Consider the following 19,750-nt stretch of genomic DNA (forward strand, 5'->3'; position numbering starts at 1 on the left):
TGATTGGTCAGTTAGGTTTGCTGGTTGACGAAGCTGACGTTAAACACAAATCATAGCCCCAAAATTCTTGTAGATACCGCCGAATGAGACAGCACACCCGCTTCACATGATTAGCGCCCTCTATTATTCTTTCAGGGTCGGTTAAAATTCTTCCCCATAAATCATTTTCTACAATTCTTTCCTAATTAATCTCCACAGATTTGTCATTTTCAGGACAATTATTGAAGCACTACCACGAGAATTTAACCACACTCTTTGTTGAGACAGTGCCCTGTGATCAGTACTCAGTGTTTATTTATAGCATAGATTATTGAATACCGGTAAGTAACGGTTTTCATTTTTTAAATAGATATTTGCAACATCAATTATCAACTTTGACAAAAAATATACACAATACATAATAAAGATATTCACATTGTATGGGAAAATATTTATATCTCACAAAGACATTAATAGCTGACACATTACCAATGTTCCTGTCACTGCAATAGTAGATATAAGTCATTGGGTGACATTACCTTTGCTATCAATAACTACAATTGCATGTTGTGACCTTTTCTGAGTCATTCTCCAAGTTGTAATACTAGCATAACTCCTTTTCCCCAAACAAATAGCAAAAATCGCAAGTCTAGAAAATCAAGCTTTTTGGAGAAGTCTTTCAAGTACATCTCTACACTGTCATGTGGTTGCAGTTACGATGGCAACAGTGCACTTTTGATAAAACGTCACACTTGATTTATCGAATGTCTCTCCCCGATCGGCTGCTTCTTGCTTCCCGACACCACCGCAAGAGACGAGCTGTCGAGCCGAGGCCTCTCGCTGGTATCGGCACAGCAGAAAGCGTCCACGAAGGCATCTCGGTAGTGCTTGCTGGTGACGTTGTAAACGAAAGGATTGATGGCCGAATTCAGGAACAGCATGCCGTGGCTGATGACCACCATCCCGGCCATTGATTCGTAGATTTTCAGCAGAGGGACTCCCCGGAGGTGGCTGACGATGAAAGCCAGGGAGATCCCCACGAATGGGGTGTTGCAGAGGAAGAAGATCACGCCATTGACGATCAGCATCTTGGACACCTGTCGGCGGACTTGATGTGCCTTCAATGGCAGACTGGCTGCCTGGTTGTCCTTGCTGATCTTGAGTACGGACCGGTTGCTCAGACGCCTGATAATGCCGACGTACATGCAGATGTTGGCCGCGAAAGCCGCTACGAACGGGATTGCCTCTGTCAGGTTGGCCAGGAGTAGACCCCAGGGTGCGAACGGGAGGCAGTAGCCGGCGATGACCGACAAGCCACGGAATCGATCTGTGTCCGGCCATATGATGCATTTCAGATCGAGATTGAGATAGCGGAGCATAGCAACGCCGCTCAGGATGAAGGACAGGATCCAGCTACTAATGATGAGCTTGATCGCTCGGCGACGAGTGTTCATTGACCGGTGTCTTAGCGGCCGGCAGATTGACGCATACCGCTCAGCAGTGACAAGGGTCACCAGACCGATTGATGCGTAGTAAGTGATATACTGACCAACAAAGGCGCCGATGCAACCTACGTGTTGTGCTGTGGCGTAGTTACTTCGCACTGGCTCTGAAAAGTACGTTGCGTACATGGCCACAGAAATAACGATGAACGCGATGTCGGCGACGGCCAAGTTGGCCAAGAAAAGGTTCGTGTTATTTCTCATGTGGGGCACGCGTGCAATGACGTAGAAAAACGCCAAGTTGGCAGAGACACCTACCACGAGTACGGTGTACAGCACCGGCAGCATGGTGTTCTTTAAGCTCTCCTTTAACACGTACGTCGCAGCTTGCTCTTCGTCATCTCTCAAGTCGACAATGTCATTCGCTGGAAAATCTTTGCACTGTCCCAAATCGAAGTCGGGGATCGTGACTAAGGTGCTGTTGTAGGCGGAGGACATCGAACCATTCCCCGTCCAAGATTCTGTCGCATTTGCGGTAATGCTGTTGTTATCCATTTCCTTGATGAGTTCGGGTTTGTATTTTCTGACAAAAGTTCAGAAGCGCGAGAGGAAATCAGTTCCAACCCATTCGTGCTCTTCTTAAGCAGCAGCGTTTTCTCCACGTTCACTCGTCGACTTGTCGTAGTTTGTGTTCTCACTTAGCCGCGTCGGCAAGTTTTACATCCTGTCCACAGTTCACATTACCGCCCGAGTGGCTGTGCTGTATTTTATTCAATTGCTGTACGTGGCAATCCTCGTATACGTTTAGACTGTCCATGACATGCGTGCAATCGCTTGATATGGGCCCGATAGGCCAATGCGCACGTTAGCAGAAAGTTCATGGTGAATTCCCGGTGACATCAAGCGCGCAGTGGCAAACCCGTGACTCACGCATTTTGCGGTGACTTTAGACCAACCAATAGGGATCAGCAAAGCGCATCTCATCTGGACATTATATTACCTTGTGCTTGAGGGGAAAAAAGCTGAGATCCGGTTCCAGTCCGTTACTGTTGTTAACTTGGAATCTTCGCACCTCGAAGAACGTAGAACGTAGTGTTTTCGATTCAGTGTGTGAGATTTTCTATGCGATAGGCCTATGTAAACGTATTGGTATAATTGAGATGTATTTGAAAGGCTTTGTATCATAACGTGGAGCCATTTTGTAATTTTGTCCTGGAATATGTTTTGTGTCAGGGAAGCCACCCAGAATGATGGTGGCCGCGACAGTGTACCAGGCAATAGTTTGAAGGGTGCGTTTGCAAAATGGCAGATCGGTGACATGGTTCTCAGCAGGTGATTTGTTTGTTCTGTCATGCTGAAAAGTTCATATCGTGTTCTTAGTAATTTTGAATGCAAAATTCCTTTCTCTTTTTCATTTAAAGCAAGATATGGGACGGAGAGAACCCCCCGCCTTTGTGTTGGTCATTGTTTGATCGAAATCTCAGAAATTCTTTACAGACTTCTAGGGGGGATAGGTAACAATAGTCTAGAGTGTGTATAGGGATTGGACAGGTAAGGGGGGTACCCCTCCGTCCCATATCTTGCCTGGTATACTGTTTTTGCTTCGAGTTCCTCACACAACAACCCCCCCCCCACACACAGCCCATTCCACTTTGCAAATTCTCTCCCTCCCTATCCTAAGTGTCACACGATCAATAGCTCCATGGTCCGTCCTAGGTCTACGGTCCCATAACCAGACAACGGAAGCGCGGCCGGCCGGGCAAAGAGCCAACAGCACGGTACCGGTATGGCGATGCATTGTTTCTCCCCGTGGGACTCGTCAAATCTTTGTCAAGTCACAGGGCGGCATACCAAAAGGCAGATAATTTAATAAACACATCCGTCAATTTTTCAGTCAGTTTACTCGGAAACGAGCCCCTCGTTTCCGAGAGCTCCATTTCAAGCCCGATTTGATTTCTTTCAGGATGATTCCCGTTTTGTGCCGGGCAAAAATGCCGACATGAAACCAGGCTCGATACATATAGCTAAACTATCTTCGTAGAACATCCGCAACAGCTGTCAAGCTTAAATCAACAGTCATTTTAGCGACATCGATAATAGGCCTATGCCCAGCAGCGCAGCGATGAACAAGGTTAAAACTAGATGAAGCAAATCAATATCCGCAATCGATATTACATAACGTGGCCTTTGTGCCAAAATACAAATAGATTAAGATTTCTTGGAATTTAACGACAATGCAACATAATTACATATTTACCGAGCGAACTCTGTTCTACTGGGGAAGTCCCTAGTGCAATCACCGTGTGTGTAATATTGGAGAAAACATCGAAATTTTTTATAAAGTATAAACAAACTGGTTTCTTTAAAGCTTTGGGCTGACATCAGCTGATCAGCAGATGATCGCATAATTTGCAATGAACGCGGAGCATCTCAATTGCTTGCAGGACGATATTTTTAACGTGGATAAGAGTGGGGATTATGGTAATATTTTCGCCGAAATCTACACGCAGAATGTATGCATGAGATTTTTTTCTGAGCTTCAGGGCGCTCTCTATATATTATTCGTCGCACATCAATAATTATTAAGCACTTACATTCTGGCTGCATGTTGTGGAAACAGCTCGTCTTTTGTTGTAACCAGAGATTACTCATGTGTTCACTGTCATGGCAATTGCACGGACTGCTACAAGGTGTATTCTGACCGAAAATGACACACTCGATGAAACGTTGCAACAAACCATAGATTTAATATTCACAACAGAAGACCTCGAATTCCAATTTTCTTCCCATCGTCTATACGTCCGAGGACACGAGCCCTAGGCCTCAAGGTTTTTTTTAGTATTATGCAATACTTGATTGCATGTCCTCGCAAAAGTCATGAATATTAAACTGTACACGTATTCGATTTTTTTATTGTTGCAATTTTAAAACGCTGCTTTTTTTAACGAACACAGACTGTCACTATAGTCTCTGATACGACCACATGCCATGTTCCAAGTAGACCTGTGATCTTTGATTGGAAAACTGATTTCCAATTCCAAGGAGCAAGTTTTGAAAGTGTCAGTAAAACACAACCTTTCGAAAATTTTAGGCATGCACAGCATGAAGTTATTGCGACTGTTTTTCATGGCACTCGCTAATAGCCTTCCGTATCAACTGTCATGTTCAAAGCCAAACAACATCTTTTAATAGTGTCAGTAACGTTAAGTCATGTCTTCCGGAAAATGTTGCCAGCCCGATTACAGAGTGCCTGTCTTCAAAAAGGCAACAGATACCTATCCACGATCTGCCCCCCGCGGATCTGCAGACGCGCGCTAAACATCATGGTTCATGCTGTGTCCTTTCTGTATGATCAATTCAAGGGCCGCCTCCGTCTCGCAGTCGACCTAATCATTGAGGAATCACCGCAATGTAATGTTGCCGGAAGATACTTGCACGAGTTTGTAACAGCAATTTCCAGCAGAGAACACATGTGCCTCCCGGTAATTCTGAGGTAAGACCCTGCACCCTACACTTTGACAGCCCCTCGTTTGGTTTCTCCGAGAATTGAGACGGCCTTGAGGTGTCGAGAGGGTGTTCTATGGGTGGTGACCCGACGATGAGTTTCTTGGAAGTCTGTCTGTTTGGATTTACGGCTCTACCTATCCTTGGCCGGCCATCCCTGGGCCTCCCCCAGGCGCATATTTTGCCCCGGGTCATGGTGACTGGCAAGACCTATCACGTTAATAAGCTGCATGCTTAAAGGTCCATGCAATGCATGTTTTTAAAAATCAAACCAAGGCCCCTATTTTTTTTAGTTTAACCTCATTTCCCATTTTTGTTTCACCGTTTGAAGGGTACTTTGATGCCTTTTTATCATTTATGCGAATGATATTTCCATATTCATGAGCGAAACTCTGATGCCATTCCAGGAGAGTGTTTGGTCACTGAAAACTCCTGGCGTTTCCTTACATTTTGCTTCTGTAAATTTTCATTCATTTTATGATTCATTGATGTGTTGGTACAAGGCAATAGGCCAGCGAACATACCTTTCTCACGAATTTCGATGGGTAAGTTTTGGGCTCATAATTTGGTCTGAAAAGCCTAAGTAATGAACCATTGAACCATATCTTCCCTGAATGACTTCACAGCAACAACACCCTCAGTTGTCAAGGAAAGCATAGACAAGTTTGAATGTTTAAAAAGGTACTATTTCCAAGACATTCAATCTAAAAGGAATATGAAATTGTTTTCATACATAACAGAAGAGTACAAAGTTATAAAAAGTGGGTCTACAAAAACATTCGTAGCTTCTATATACCCTTAAGTTTGCGGGGTTGAGAAAGGTCTCATCACAGCCTCCAACACGTACCATGCGCCCGGTAGTCTGCAACTGTACACAGAAGTATCAATCTGTACAACATATCCATCCATCGTTTCCTTCTACGGGCGTTTCCTTTCGTGGCTGCTTTCTTTGAGATGGATGAAATCGTAGTTTGTTCTGATTCGTTACGTTTATTTGTTTACAAGAATTCCGTAATTGTATTACTGGCGTGCTTAGTATCACGTCCAGATCTAACACTGCATGGGGATGAAACAGATGGGGCTATTGTGTGAAGTGAAGGGAGCCAGACGTGTGTCATTCACCGATCCGCAATTCCGAGACGTGTGGAGTAGTTCGATCGGAGGAATTCCAATCGAAATGGGTCTAAGGACGTTTGCGTTTATTTGCAAAGCACCAAGTTACCCTGTTGAAACAGTCCTGCTGAAATTAGGTTTGTATATATAGTGCCCAGTCCCGGCTACTAAGAGAAACCAGGCCAGACAAAATGTTCCTCTGAGATAAGACGTTTGAAACTGAACCACTCCATCGTGAGAGATTATGTGAATTTTGTATTTGTAAGTCACGATACAAATTGACTGGTGAGAATTGTGAGTAAACCACACGACCCGTATACCCTGCGATATTAGATCGAATTCCTAATTCCGGAAGTGTTCTTTCTGTATGGTTCCAACATACGGGAGGCTCTGCCAAGTTGCAGCCCGCGGGCGCGCGCCTGCTGCATATCCCTACTGACGAGTCTGGAGATCATGGTAACGCCGTCAGTGGTCATCTGCAGTGGCTCCCATCAGTGGTAGTAAGCGTCACGATAACTATTGTACAGAGCCACTATTCTTTGACAGTCGCTCCGTACAAACGGAGCAATGGGAAATGTCAAGTGAAACGTCGATTCGTCTATATACCCCGAGCTAGACCAAGAGAGGGCGCAAGTTAGTAGCAATGGAGGCTCGTTTGGTAGGAACTTCACTTCGCTGGTTCACAAACGACTATGAAATGCACGCATTATGGTCGCATCCCTACCAATGAAATGAAAAGCCCATCAACATGGCTCTTTCCAACAGACGATGGGATGTTTCTTGCATGCTCAAGGCGGACAGCGCAATTCGATAACTAGCAATAGAAGCCGTTACTACGGTGGCACAACGCTTATATACGGACAGGTGTCACGGTACGCGCACGTTAGGTTCTTGGACCAAACGTGCGTGTGTGCGTGAATGTGCGTGTGAATGCAGTGCCACCCGTAGTACATGCAATGGCTTCCAATTCTTGGTTATAGAATAACAATTTTAGCTCCGGGCGGGGATAAAAGAGGTTTTTTTAATGAAAACGACGGTCTTTGGGTAGGAACTCACCATGTAGGCTTGCAAGTTTATGCGCGTTTGGCGAGGGGCATAACGAGTACGAGCAACGAATTTACGTTGGAATGTGTGGCCTTTGCGTGTGCACTGAATGCGTGCAGGATTGAGGACACGCTTGGAAAACTTCTCACAAGCCTGTAATTCTTTCGCCTGTGAAAAGGCGGCTAATGTGGTATGAAAATCTCCAAACTATGATTCCTTCCCCGATTCGACTTCATCTCGCCATCATTTTTAACAAGAGTCAGGCAGCTTCATTTACTCTGACCTCCTCGAAGCTGGGTTATTTCCAAACTTAAATTCCTATTCGGCTTCGGCCCTAGATTTATTTCAAACATAAAACAGCCAAAGTGTTGCAAAGCGTCCGTGCACTGAGCTTAGTGCCAAAACATAATTTTTATATTAAAAACTAATAGGATTTTGAATTCTCTGCTTACCGACACCCATAAGTTCATTTTTATCTGGGGTGGCGGTGCTTCTTGTTTTTCTTCTTTTTTCTTTTGCCTTGCCTCTGACATACAGCCGCTAGCAAAGATACCAGAAATACCGGTATCCGATTTGACATCTGGTTTTGATGTCCCTGCTAGTTATGTTGAAATCCAGCAAGATTAGAAACTATCAGTGATATGCCTTCTATCTTACGGCCAAAACAATGCTGCAAAATTTGATGAGCAACTATGAAAACCTTTCATTCAATTACACGTTCCTGTTTTGCCATTTATCGCTTCAAGAGATGAACGATATTCTCCATTGCCAATTTAGCGGTAATGAGCAACACGTGTGCTTAGAGAAATCGCCAGGCCGGAGCGCAGTCTTACACACAGAGCAAAGTTTGGCACAAATAAAAGTTTTTATGCATAACGTTGATGTTATTACAATTTTCTAGTCTACTACTTAAAACTTTGTGCATCTGTTGTAGTGAAAATCAAGTCTGATGTACCACTGATCAAAATTAGAGTTAATGAAATATAACAGTAATTACACCACAGCTGTAGAAGTTGTATAATTCCGGTTAATATTGAGAACCAACTTCCAATATTTGTGGGGTCACAGAACAAACTGTTGAAAAAGATGCCTCTGTAGTTCCGAACAAACTATTATCCATGTAAATCACTCACGGCTGAGACACATCCTGCTTGTAAGTGACGTTCGACTTAGCGCAATTATCCTTCAAACAACAGCTTGTTGTCACCACGGGCCCTCCACAAAGACTCACTCACGAGTGGGATTAACTCTCCAGATCCAAACCAACGTCATCATTTGTCCCACTCAACGAAAAACTAGACGGTGCCAACCGTTATAGCCATTAGTGGACTCGTGGGATCGGTACGGTAGATCGTCGATGCCACTGTAGTAGAAATTACAGGTTAATGTGCATGCGCTCGAATTAAAAGGGAATTTAAAAGCAAACTCCCTGGCGACGGAACAATTTGCAAAATGGGGGGGGGGGGTTGTGAGACTTCATCTGTTATCAGCCGTTTATAGGCCGACCCATTAAGCCTCACTTCATTATTATGCAGTGTGAGGGGGCATGCTCCCAATCAAAAAGAACGGGGCGCTGTCCCCCCTGGGTTCCCCGTTTCCGCCGCTTGTGAGCAAGTTGGATGCTGTCCAAAGCACCCCCCTGCATACAAAATTAACCCTTCCCTTGTCTTCATTTCTCCACTAAAGAGGCTCTCGACTACAGGTTGTTTATTCCGGCAAACAGTTCCCTCCATTTGCTTCTGCAAGGTTGTCCCTATAGTTGTTTTCTTGACCCGTGCCGGGAAACCTCTGCCGGGATTTCTGCACGCATCTCACGTCGTGTCACTGTGAATTCATGTGACATGTCAACAGAGGAAGCTCTCAAGAGTTTGACAAGAACTGGGGTATGACAGCTTGTTGAAAGTCACCCTGAGTGGCTTGAATTCAAGCTACAAACACATGGAAACTATCGACTCCCTTTACGTTGTTTGTTAGTTTGTTTTGGATTGTTTGGCACTTCATCCAGACGCTCACTGATACGTGAAAGTCAACGAGGATGGGGGGGGCAGCATTGGGATCAGCAGATGGAGGGCCAATCAGAGACAAAACCCATTCCAGCAGACCAGTCAGGGATCACACCCCTGAATTTGGCGAACTACCCCGGTAACGAAATGCATTTCCCTTGCCAATTACATTCATTCCTTCGCCGCTACCGCAGCTACCGTACCTACCGCATTTTGAAATTGATCCTTGACGTGACATCTGCTTGCGTTTCTTTTTGAACAAACTACACATGACATCAATGTCTACAGTACGAATTTACGGCGCGTTGGTTGGAAGGCTCCATTTCATGTTAATATCAAACCCACGCTTTGAATGGGGTCTCAAGACTAAGAAATATTTCCTTTCAGTGCGAACATGAATGCAGTGTCATTTCATCCAATCAATCTCTTCCACTAGACTGATTCGGGGAAAAAAACGAGATCACTATGGCGACTCCACGCCGCTCAAGCATGTTATCATTAAACGCGAGCATGTTGTTTACAGATATGCGAGGCAGTGTTTCTGTGAAAATCCCCCTTGAAATGTCTAGGATGGCTTTCACAAAAGCTAGCATATACTGTTTCAATTTGTTTGTGATGTCTCCAAAAATTCATGACGTTCTCGTTTAGAGCACTGTGTACACAGTCCCAGTGTTTTGGTAACGGAACCAAACTTTTCGTTTTTCTAAGCATACATAATTTTGTCTCGCCTTTGCAAACTATAATTTCCATACCGAGAATTAGAGAATTATACTACGAAGAAAATATAAGGTAAATGTCAATTTTGCTGCACTTATTCATTGCTTTTACTATTTTTACCGTTTTGGTTTTGCATGCACCTCGCTCCTAGCCATATGTTGCGCTACCTGTATACCGGTACTGATTTTTTTACAACTTCCCTGGGTAATTCAGAACAAATTGCAGGCCGGTCCAACTCTTCTGAAAATGTAAGAAGTTTTTTACATAAATCTCACAACTAATCCTCACAAATTATACAGTCCTTTGTAATGGATGTGCGCATTGTCCTCTTCCCCAAAGCCATTGAAGTCTTACCTGCGTGAATGTGATTAAGTTTCAATTGGTTTGGACTTCAGGGAGATTTGCCGAGCTTCATTTCAGAGATTACCAAATTCAAAGGTGCACCACATGGCCAGGCGCGGTTCTAGAGGGGGGGGGGCTAAACAAATTGCACGTGACGTCAGCCTTTAACCTTTAACCTACTGTTTTTTTTTCATATTTACATTTTTTTGCATTTCAAGCATAAGTTGCCGGTCAAATCGACCAGTGGTTGATAGTTTGTCACTGATCCGTCATTTTGCAGAAAGTTCACCTTTTAGTTAGTGTCAATGTTTTCCCTCAAAATACACATTTTTCCCCTTTTTGGTATTGAAAGTGGGAGGCATTTTTCACTAATAGTTGGGAGTATTTATGAATGTGTTTTGGCATTGCTACTGTGTTGCTTTTGCACTGGCGGCTAGCCATATTTTTCAGCACTGGTTCGACTATTAAATAGCAAGAGAGAGGTCCATACAGCTGGTCACTTCAGCCTTCAAGTTCGGCTGACTGATGTGAACGAATACTAGTTCGGCTAGGCTGCTTACCAGACAGCGTGGCCCCGTTTCCTGCGTTCGTGTTTGCCCAATTGCGGGACCATAAAGGACATTTAAGTACGCCTCAAATGGCGTACCGTGTTTTGATTCGACTTTTCGCCCCAGAAATGTATTAAAAGAAATTCAAAGTTTTGAACCAGCCTTTTGCAGAGTGATTATAGTAAGATGTGACCATGAAAAGGAGCTCCCAATCTGAAGCATTGTGTTCACCATGAATTAAGATGTTTCTATCCGCGACTGAGTGCGCCACGGTTTTAAGGCCGCCGATTTTTTGGAAGAACACATCATGCTTATTAAAAATCGTTCATTAGCCAGCCCTGGAAGGTCAGAACGTGAATGACTGTGTCCAGTAAAAGACTTGGGTGTAATGGATTGGTCACAAATTAAGAGATGCTACTCGGGAATGTTGAAAGCACCATGTGAACCCTGTACGTCTTTCGAAGGAAGCCCGTACTTGAAAAAATGGATCGGTCTGGCCACTGGCTTTGTCTAAATAAATTTTGCACCCGTCCTCCCTGAAAATTTGGTTCTCTGTTTGCCCTTTTCAACACCTATATAGAGTTTTCAGTGAACCTCATCGGCTAATACATATTGGGCCTAATATAGCGCTGTCACAGATCGGTGCCGTAATTTTTTTTCCCGGGAACTGCCTGGGGGGAGATTTGGGGATGGGAGAATGTGGGGGGGGGGCTGACTTGCCCGGTCATGGAAACTTGAAACAAGGGGTGCTAACAGTATATGACACCGGGGTGTACATAATACAGACGTACACCTGCAAAATGTACTACACTCCTGCAAAACCTTACATCAAAACAGCGTATTTCTGACTTTGTCTCCACGAATAGAGGGGGATTATTCAATATCCCATCCCCCAGTCAAAAAGTGGAGAATATGTACCCCCTCCCCCATAATCAATGCTCACGGAACACTTTGGTTTCGATGCCTCGCGAGAATGACGACAATAGCGGTATACCGACTGTCGTACAGAATACTGATCTGCACTTCCCCTAACTTCATCACGGTGAAATCAAAATTACCCTTTCATAGATGTATTGTTATTTTTTTGTTTGTGTGTTTTTAAAGACGATATAGTGTAGGGGCGTAGTCAAGTTTTTGTTTTCCTAGGGCAGAAAGGAATTTTTGTCTCGCTCAATTAAGTTCGAAATATTTGCCGTGGTGCATTTTTGCAGCACAGTACGTGTATATCCAAAGCTTTCCTATTAATGATTTGTCTGCACGCGGTGCACTTCGATTTTTATTCGCATTTACTGCCTTGCTAGAGCAATATATTTCACCGGATATTTCCCAATAACTGAAATTCCATCATGCTTCCAACATTTATGTTCATAGATCTTGAGTTTTCTTACCAGCAACAAAGTTTCCTATCAAATTCTATTATCAGCAGACTTTCCAAGGTTCTCAATGAACTATTTAACAGTGCGCTACCCCAACAGAAATTATTCTTTTTTAACTTGAAATGTGGCAGGTGAGTGGAATTGATAGTGATGTATTACAAATCATCAAATTTGAAGAATCACTTTAATATTTTTCTGAGATTTGTTCAAATGCGCCACGTTGATGGACACTCAGCTGAATTCCTGCACAATTTCCAGACGCCACCGTTTTTGAAATTCGGTCCACATTTCATTACATTGAAATTGCTCACAAAGGTTCAATAGTAACATTTCCAGTGTTTAACTGAATGAATTTAAGGTTTTCCAAGAAAGAGGTTTGGAAACAATGCTCGAGGAAAGTCGAGGGAAACGTCAAATGCGCCACGTTAGGGCCTTCATTAGAACCTTCAATTACCAAATAAGCTTGACGGATTAATTGATCTGAGCGAGGTCATTGCCAAAGTGAATAGTGCAGTCGTATTTTTGCAATAACTTTGATAAAATAAAACAGATAGGATTGAAAAAAATAAACACTGTCTTTGGTGCCGCCTAAAAGAGTTAGTGGCACCAAAGACGCATTTAGCCGAAACTAGGGGAAGCTGGGGGGAACATCGAAGTGCGCCATTAGGTTAGGGAAATTCACTATATATTTTAGCATCTATTATGGTCAGATTTTATGTGCATTGTCCCGGTATTGTATTTGTCGCTTCAAAATTGTTCTTGAATTCTTTTTCCTGTTGGATTCATCACGCCAGTGATATTTGGAAGACAGAGATAGGCCTAGAGCAAAATTCTTCCTGTTCGGGCCTTCACGAAAACGGATAGATTTTTCAATCTTTGCCATAACGGTGGCGGTAAACACAGGCTAAATCTGACGGAGTACCAGAGCAACTTTAATTCCCAAATAAGCGTGACGGATTAATAAATTTCTGTAAACTAATCTGAGCGTTTAGACTTTGGTCGTGGTTCAAGACATAGATGTTACTACAGGCAATGAGCACAGCAGCAAAATCTTAGTCTACACAATGATGCTCCAGTTGATGAAGGAAAAATAGGTAGAAATATATTATTAACAACTTACAAAATAGCTATTTATCATGGAAAGGAAATCACGAAATTCGTTGAAATAAAAAAATGAATGATATCAATCACACCATTTTTTGCCAAAATGGGAAAGACTTAAGACAAATGATGTAAACCATGAACCTTTAGTTCGAGTTAACTGCACTGTGCAAGGATTTCTTTCTTGCCAGGGCAACAACCCTTTCAATAACTTTTTTCAATTATCCTAGGGCAATCGTCATCAATTTGTAGAGCGTGTACCCGACACGTAATTTTGCCCCCGCGCGCTTTCCAGATAATCAATAACAAAAAGACTTTCCCAGAACATCTTCGTGCCAAACGAAATCGAGGCGCCAAACGAACCAGGAGGCGGCAAGTTACAAAGCGCCACGCTGCCACAGGGTGCGTCCAGCCACTTTGCGCTATTCGATTAAAGGTGATACCTCCGATTTCGAATTTTTTTTTGGGGGGGAGAGGAGGGAGTTCAGTGATGGAATCGACTCCTTCAAGTTCCAACCCCCCCCCTTCATAATTATTGGAACTGCGCTTCCAGTGCCATGGCCTTGTGATTTGGAATATCGATCTCAGCTCCGATTCTGTGGTTGGTACTTCATATTCGGGGTTCGAGTGCAGCTTTGAGGAGGAGGTGTTGTGGCACTTGTGTCCTTGGTTAAGACACCTTGTCCCCATAATTGTGCCTTCCCACCAAAGCAAAATGGGTACCCGAGAGGGCGGAGATGGCGGTTGGGTTTACGTTTACGCCTGAAATGGCTCAGGTGGTCTGGGAATGTTTTATGGGCAAGATGAGCAAGAATCACAATGATATAAAGTCGTAAAGATCTATTCTTACATTTTTATATATAATTTTTTTAAAATAAATGTTATTGAAAAAATAAAAAAAACAGTGATGGTCTTTTTAATTCCTGTTGAGTTAATCATACATCTGGCACAAAACTACCAAACCGTTGCACTATCGGTGCTGTCAAAGTGTCCCATTGCAGACGAGCAAAGCAGCGTACAGTAGGTATACCCGCTGTCCTAACTCATGCCCGTATTATATTCAGTGCGCATGTGTACCGCGCGCCAGTTCACCCGCGTTACTGTACAAATGAACTCCATCCGAAGAGTGCTCGACAAAACTAGTCATACATACTGAGAAAAGATGCCCTTTGCAGCGTCCGTAATAAGGGCGGTGGAAAGGAGCGTACTGGCTTCGGCACTTCATTACTATGGAGCACACTCACACAAGGCTGCGAACTGTAAGAGCGATCATATGGTCAGGGGTTCCGATCCACTGACCAGGCATGACCTGGATAAGCCTCTTTACATGCTTTACCCTGGTCATACTTGCCTCAGCTCCACAGGCATGAGGCTTTCCTATCTCCACTGGCAACGAGGAGTATAAATGGGTTTGCCGTAATAAGGGCGGTGTGGTTGGTTGGTCGTTTGCGCTTCAAAATGGCTGATTTTTAGGGTGATTTTCGGTAAAACAAAATAACATACTTTTCACAGATCACATAAATTTCACCGATATGAATAAAAGCAATATCCCCTTGTTATTTCGTAAGTACCCCGTCGTTTCGTATCGCCCGCGTGTCACTCATTTATTTATGCTGCCCTCATTACATTTCGTGAAGTATGAGTCTGATAATGGTCTATAATAGGTGTCATCTTGTACTGAAGTCAGCGGACGTCATCATGTTGACATTAGGAGAGGTCAGGCGACAGGTCGCATCATGACACCCAGATGCCAAGGCTCATTTATGGAGGTACAAAGATGCTGCTCATTTTCAAAAATCTGTGAAAAGCACGCTGTGGCCTGGGAAAGGGGAACTTCCACCGTAAAGAGGCTGGGCGAAATCCATCCTCTTTCCCGGCATACAATAGTTCCACAGTGCGGAACTTGGTGAAGTGATGTGTTGCGCCAATTTTGACACCCATTACATAAACTCTGGACTCACAGTTTCGTTCTTGCGCGAGTTCCCTCGACGCAGTACTTTTGCCACTGGCTGTATCCAAGTGGGAAAATACTGATCATGATGATGCAAAGCATGAAATTCAAGGAGGGGGAGGGTGGGGCGAGGTGGACCGGGCAGATTAGTTCATCTACGGTCACCCATTTTAGGTATCTCACAGTTTCACTCTACTTGATGCACTTCCGTGGCACCATGATCAGACTCGGTCTGTGCTCCTTGCCAGGAAATTGCACACCAGACTTATGGTCCGATAAATCAACAGTTACTATGGTCGAGCAGTGAACCCTGCGCCAAGGAAGCAATTTGAAAGTTAATAAAGAATCTTAGGGTTATTTCAATTAAACTCTCACCACGGCAGGAGATGTCAGCGACCGCAATTTCAAGGTTCCTTGATATTAAAACGAGCAGTGGTGCAATTGATACGGCGTGTTACCCCCCTTTGAAGGAAGACTTTCAGGTGGTAAGCCTCTCAACATGAGCGGGATCGTTATGACGCACGAGTCGGGTATCAGGATCTGGATTAAAGAGGCGGGCGTCATGGAAACGCTTTTATTGTCTGGTGTGGGATGAACCCCGGTAGTATTTCATGACTGAAAGACGGAAAACGTCACCAAAAATTCCGGTTTATAATGACAAATGAATTTTACAGTGGACTATACTCCGCTGAAACTGGAAGTCATGATTAAAATTCGATACTCTTTTCTCCTCAAAATTTTGCTGGGCAGTAGCGCACACAGGATTTTTCAAAACAAGGATGCTGAGAGGTTGAGGTTACGCGCAGATAATACGAACACCGCCTCAGGTACCAACCGAAGATTTATATAACACAGTTGAAATATTTACAGTATCGTTGACATTCGTCCGAGGAAAAGACGATTCAGAACTTTGCTAGTGATTTATTAATTTATGGTTAGGCGGACCAGGTGTTTTTACTTCCAATCACTTTTCACCATGTGCCTTTGTACGTAACAAGATATGAAATTTACAATTCGTTCTGTGAGTATAACTCTTTAAATGCACAGTTTCTCGGTATCCCTCCCCTCATATTCGCTATCGATCCGTTCCGCCCATCTCCGGCCGTCGATCTCTCTCAAGTTTCCCGGTCTAATTAAACAGCAATCTTCGGATGAGTCGTGATGAGGTTGCGCTAAACAGCAAGCTGTGATCACGGCAAAAACGGCAAATTAAATGCTCGGTAGCACGAAAGTAGTGGGGAAAACTTCACAGCGATGCCCCCCCCCGTGAGGAAATGTTGGCTCATTGCCTTGGGCCGCGAAAAAGGCTCAGTGCTGGCACGAGCGAGGGAGCCCACGCCGGCCTTTCATTGCGGTCCCTTGCTGGCAGATGTAGAGAGTGTCCATGTTGTCATTGCGTCATTAATTCGGAACAAGCAACCGGAGACTTGTTTATATCCACACATTTAAAAAAGCCTCTTGATTGGACGAGATGTTTGAAGGCCCCGTAAACCCAGGTAGAAAAGTGACGTTGCCACAATTCCATTTGAAGCCAGGGGGGTGGTGGAGGGAATATGTGAAGCAAGTCATTTCAAAATTAAGCACAGCGCTAAAACAGTCCTCAAGACCGGTCGCTATGTTTTCAGTGATAAGAACTAAAGATCAACGCCTTTGAAAAGAAAATACATGTACGTCGCACGTTGAAGTTTATGCAGATAGGGATATATAAAAGTTGCCACCACAAAGAAAAACACGAAAATTCTTGACAAAAACTCAGAAAAACTCCCCAAGCTCGTCTGTTTTGTCACAGGTTTTGTTTTCTACGGCTACGGCAGTCTTTAACGCTTTATTCCTTCCAAGAGAGCAATGAATCTACGTGAAGTCGTCATCGGCTGAAGAGCGACTTTCTCTTTCTTCGAATCTGGAGTCACTTTTCACCTTTTTTTTATCAGTTGTCGCTGCGAAACAGAAATCCTCGGAAATATAAGACGATTTCCGCGCCGCTATTCTCAGTGGTAGTACGAAGCAACTCACATTGAGCGCGGAGGCTCCAAATCCAGTATCCAGGAGTCTCTCATTTCACAGATTAGTTTTCTCTCTTTAGAAAATTAGAGCCATAACTCTCTGGGAAGCTTAAGCGGTGGCATCGATTTGTGTAAGCCTACACCTATTTTGTTACAGTTTACACGATACCGTAAAGTTTTGAAAACGTTTGGTTAAGTTTTATATATACATAACACCAGTTAATACTAAGTTTGCAAAAGTTTTCTTGGTACATGTATTTTTGTTTCTTGTAGCTTATTAGTCTCTTGTGTTAGCATTAATTATACTGTACTAAGTGGAGGTCGAACTTTTGTCGCATTCGTGGTGCTTGAAGGGGTGGTAGTGTTTCTGGTAATGGACCACCGCTCTGTTTATGGTTGGTGGTATTTGAATGCGTTTGTGTTGTTGCAGTCGTTACGGTGACGGTTGCGCTGTGTCTTTTGTGGGGGCGTGATTTGAATTTCCAGTTGTAAAACAGGCACTATTAAATAATTTGAAAGCACGGTCGAGAAAATCTGTTTGAGATTTTGCAATTGTCAACGTTTACCACACCAAAAGTTTCTCTGAACCCGAGTTGCTTGCTTTGGATATTTCTGTTTGTTTACTTTGCTCTGATCATGTCGTTATTCTGTCTTAAAATACTATGAGAATACACCTTCCTTCTGTAACAGGTCTATGAAACTACGGCGCTTGATGTTCATTTTTATTTTCGCCAGAGACGCTTCGCGTCCATTTAATTACCTGAGGACACCTGTCTGCTCTGTTAATTGATGACTTGTCCTTTGCATGTTGTGTGCCTTCGTGTCACTGGGGTTGATATCCTTGTCAATGCAACTCCATTAGGGAGATGTGATTACTGGCAATTATCACAGCTTTTGGTTCATTTCCCAAGATGGGGGGAGGGTGAGGTCATTACTGTGGTCATCATGATCACCGTGTCCTCGGAACAATCTGGTCGATATGTGGTCAAACGTGACGGTCTTCGTCCCCGAACAGCCGTCGCCGTCTTAGGTGTATATTTCTACGTCGGTGGGGAAGCGCGACAAGTATACCACGGAGCAAGGAGTTACCACATGTTTATGTGTAAAATTCACTGCCACATTGCCACCCATGAAAACTAAACAGAAGTGGTAGACGTTGACTGCAGCACATAGGTCTACGAGTAAAGAATGTCTTGTAAATGCAAAACGTAAACGAGTATTACTGCTGTTGGAAACAATTTTCATAACAGCGTCTATGGCAACTACTTTCAAAATTCCAGAAAAATTAATGGATGTTTCCATTGTCAAAGAGCACAAAACAGCACCGTTCGTGATGGTTTTTTTAATAATTAACGAAAATGGAAATAATTGCATTTCATTTGTTGTTTTCGAATTCGCTGTGGAGATAACAGCGGTTAAAACGGTCATCAATCAAACCAGTGCATTTTTTTCCCTTAAGGATCCCGGTGTGACATAATGGCGCCAGTGCACACCAAAGTTCCAGCAAACACAGTACTGCTGCGAAATCAAATACACACAGAAGTGGGTTCTCCTCTTTGTGAAATTAACTTAAGTTGATGAAATTGTATCTGACAGCTCTGTGTAGGCCAACATACAGATAATACAGCTCGGTTTTTTCCCTCAGTTCCTGTGGCATTGTGGATCACGATGTTTGAGGCTAGTCATTCAATCGCCTTGAAACTGATTGATTGCTTAAGTTGACTTCATTTTCCTCAGTGCAGTTGGAGGGAGCCAAAACACATTGTTCCAGCGTCCAACCGGTTTGCTACACGACTACATACAGTACGTGACCCATGAGGGAAATGCGGAGGGGTGGATGTTGGCCATAATTCATTTGGGATACGGTGACTTATGGGCATAATCTAAGGTGGCTTGACAGATCTGGGAATGTTAGAACCATGATCTCACAGAAGTTGGGGGTCCACCCCTTAAGAACTCAGCTGTTCCTTGCCTGGTGTTTTTGAAACTCGATATTTATGTAAAGAGACTCATTTTATTTATAAGCACACGTGCACCATACAAAGTTTCAGTTTTAATCCGACATACGGTTTTCTTGTTGGCTGACCGGTCTCGGAAACAGAGGCATTTGGCAAGAACAGTATGCCCATTCTCAGTCGGTGTCGACACGGTAAAGACTCCGCACAGGAAAAAAATGCACTGCTGCGAATTCAAATAAAACGTCGGGGTGAAAGAATTCCATCCTGGGCCAATTGAGGGTTTTAAAGTCCTTAACATAATGCAGAATCATCTGCAATAATTCCTACATCGCCAAAAAAACTCCCATGGTTTGGGACACAGTCCGGAAATCTTGCCAAACTAGCCTAGTTGTGGAAGTAACCGTACTTTCATGACTACTGTACGTATTACTGGATAATTCAATATAAAAATCCATACTGCTAAAAAGCCATGTATGGGGAGGCAAATCATGCTGGGCGAGAGCACTTCTTAATTGAAAAAGGTTTTGAGTACGTACATTTTGTCCATGCATACGTTTTTAGTCACGGTAGATGATTCCTGTAGGCGTGAGATAACATCATGTGCAAAGTAGGCCTATGGCGGTGAAAAAAATAACACTCCATAATGAAGTAAACCGCCTGTAGGATAGT

General features: G+C 43.5%; 2 protein-coding genes across 4 annotated transcripts in view; both read right to left on the reverse strand.

The window, feature by feature from the left end:
* Window positions 1-19,750, reverse strand: part of LOC147798134 (peroxisome assembly protein 12-like) — an 80,775-nt gene that overhangs the window by 38,260 nt on the left and 22,765 nt on the right. The gene's annotated exons all lie outside the window — the stretch shown is intronic.
* On the reverse strand, window positions 270-6,735 carry LOC110981971 (galanin receptor 2a-like). Its single transcript, XM_022240042.2, has one exon. It carries the CDS (start codon window positions 1,974-1,976, stop codon window positions 726-728), a length of 1,251 nt encoding a protein of 416 aa, XP_022095734.2. The 5' UTR covers window positions 1,977-6,735; the 3' UTR covers window positions 270-725.

This window comes from Acanthaster planci, linkage group LG09, assembly GCF_054643075.1.
Source record: "Acanthaster planci isolate LZ-2023a linkage group LG09, COTS_SCS, whole genome shotgun sequence".
Taxonomy (NCBI): Eukaryota; Metazoa; Echinodermata; class Asteroidea; order Valvatida; family Acanthasteridae; genus Acanthaster; species Acanthaster planci.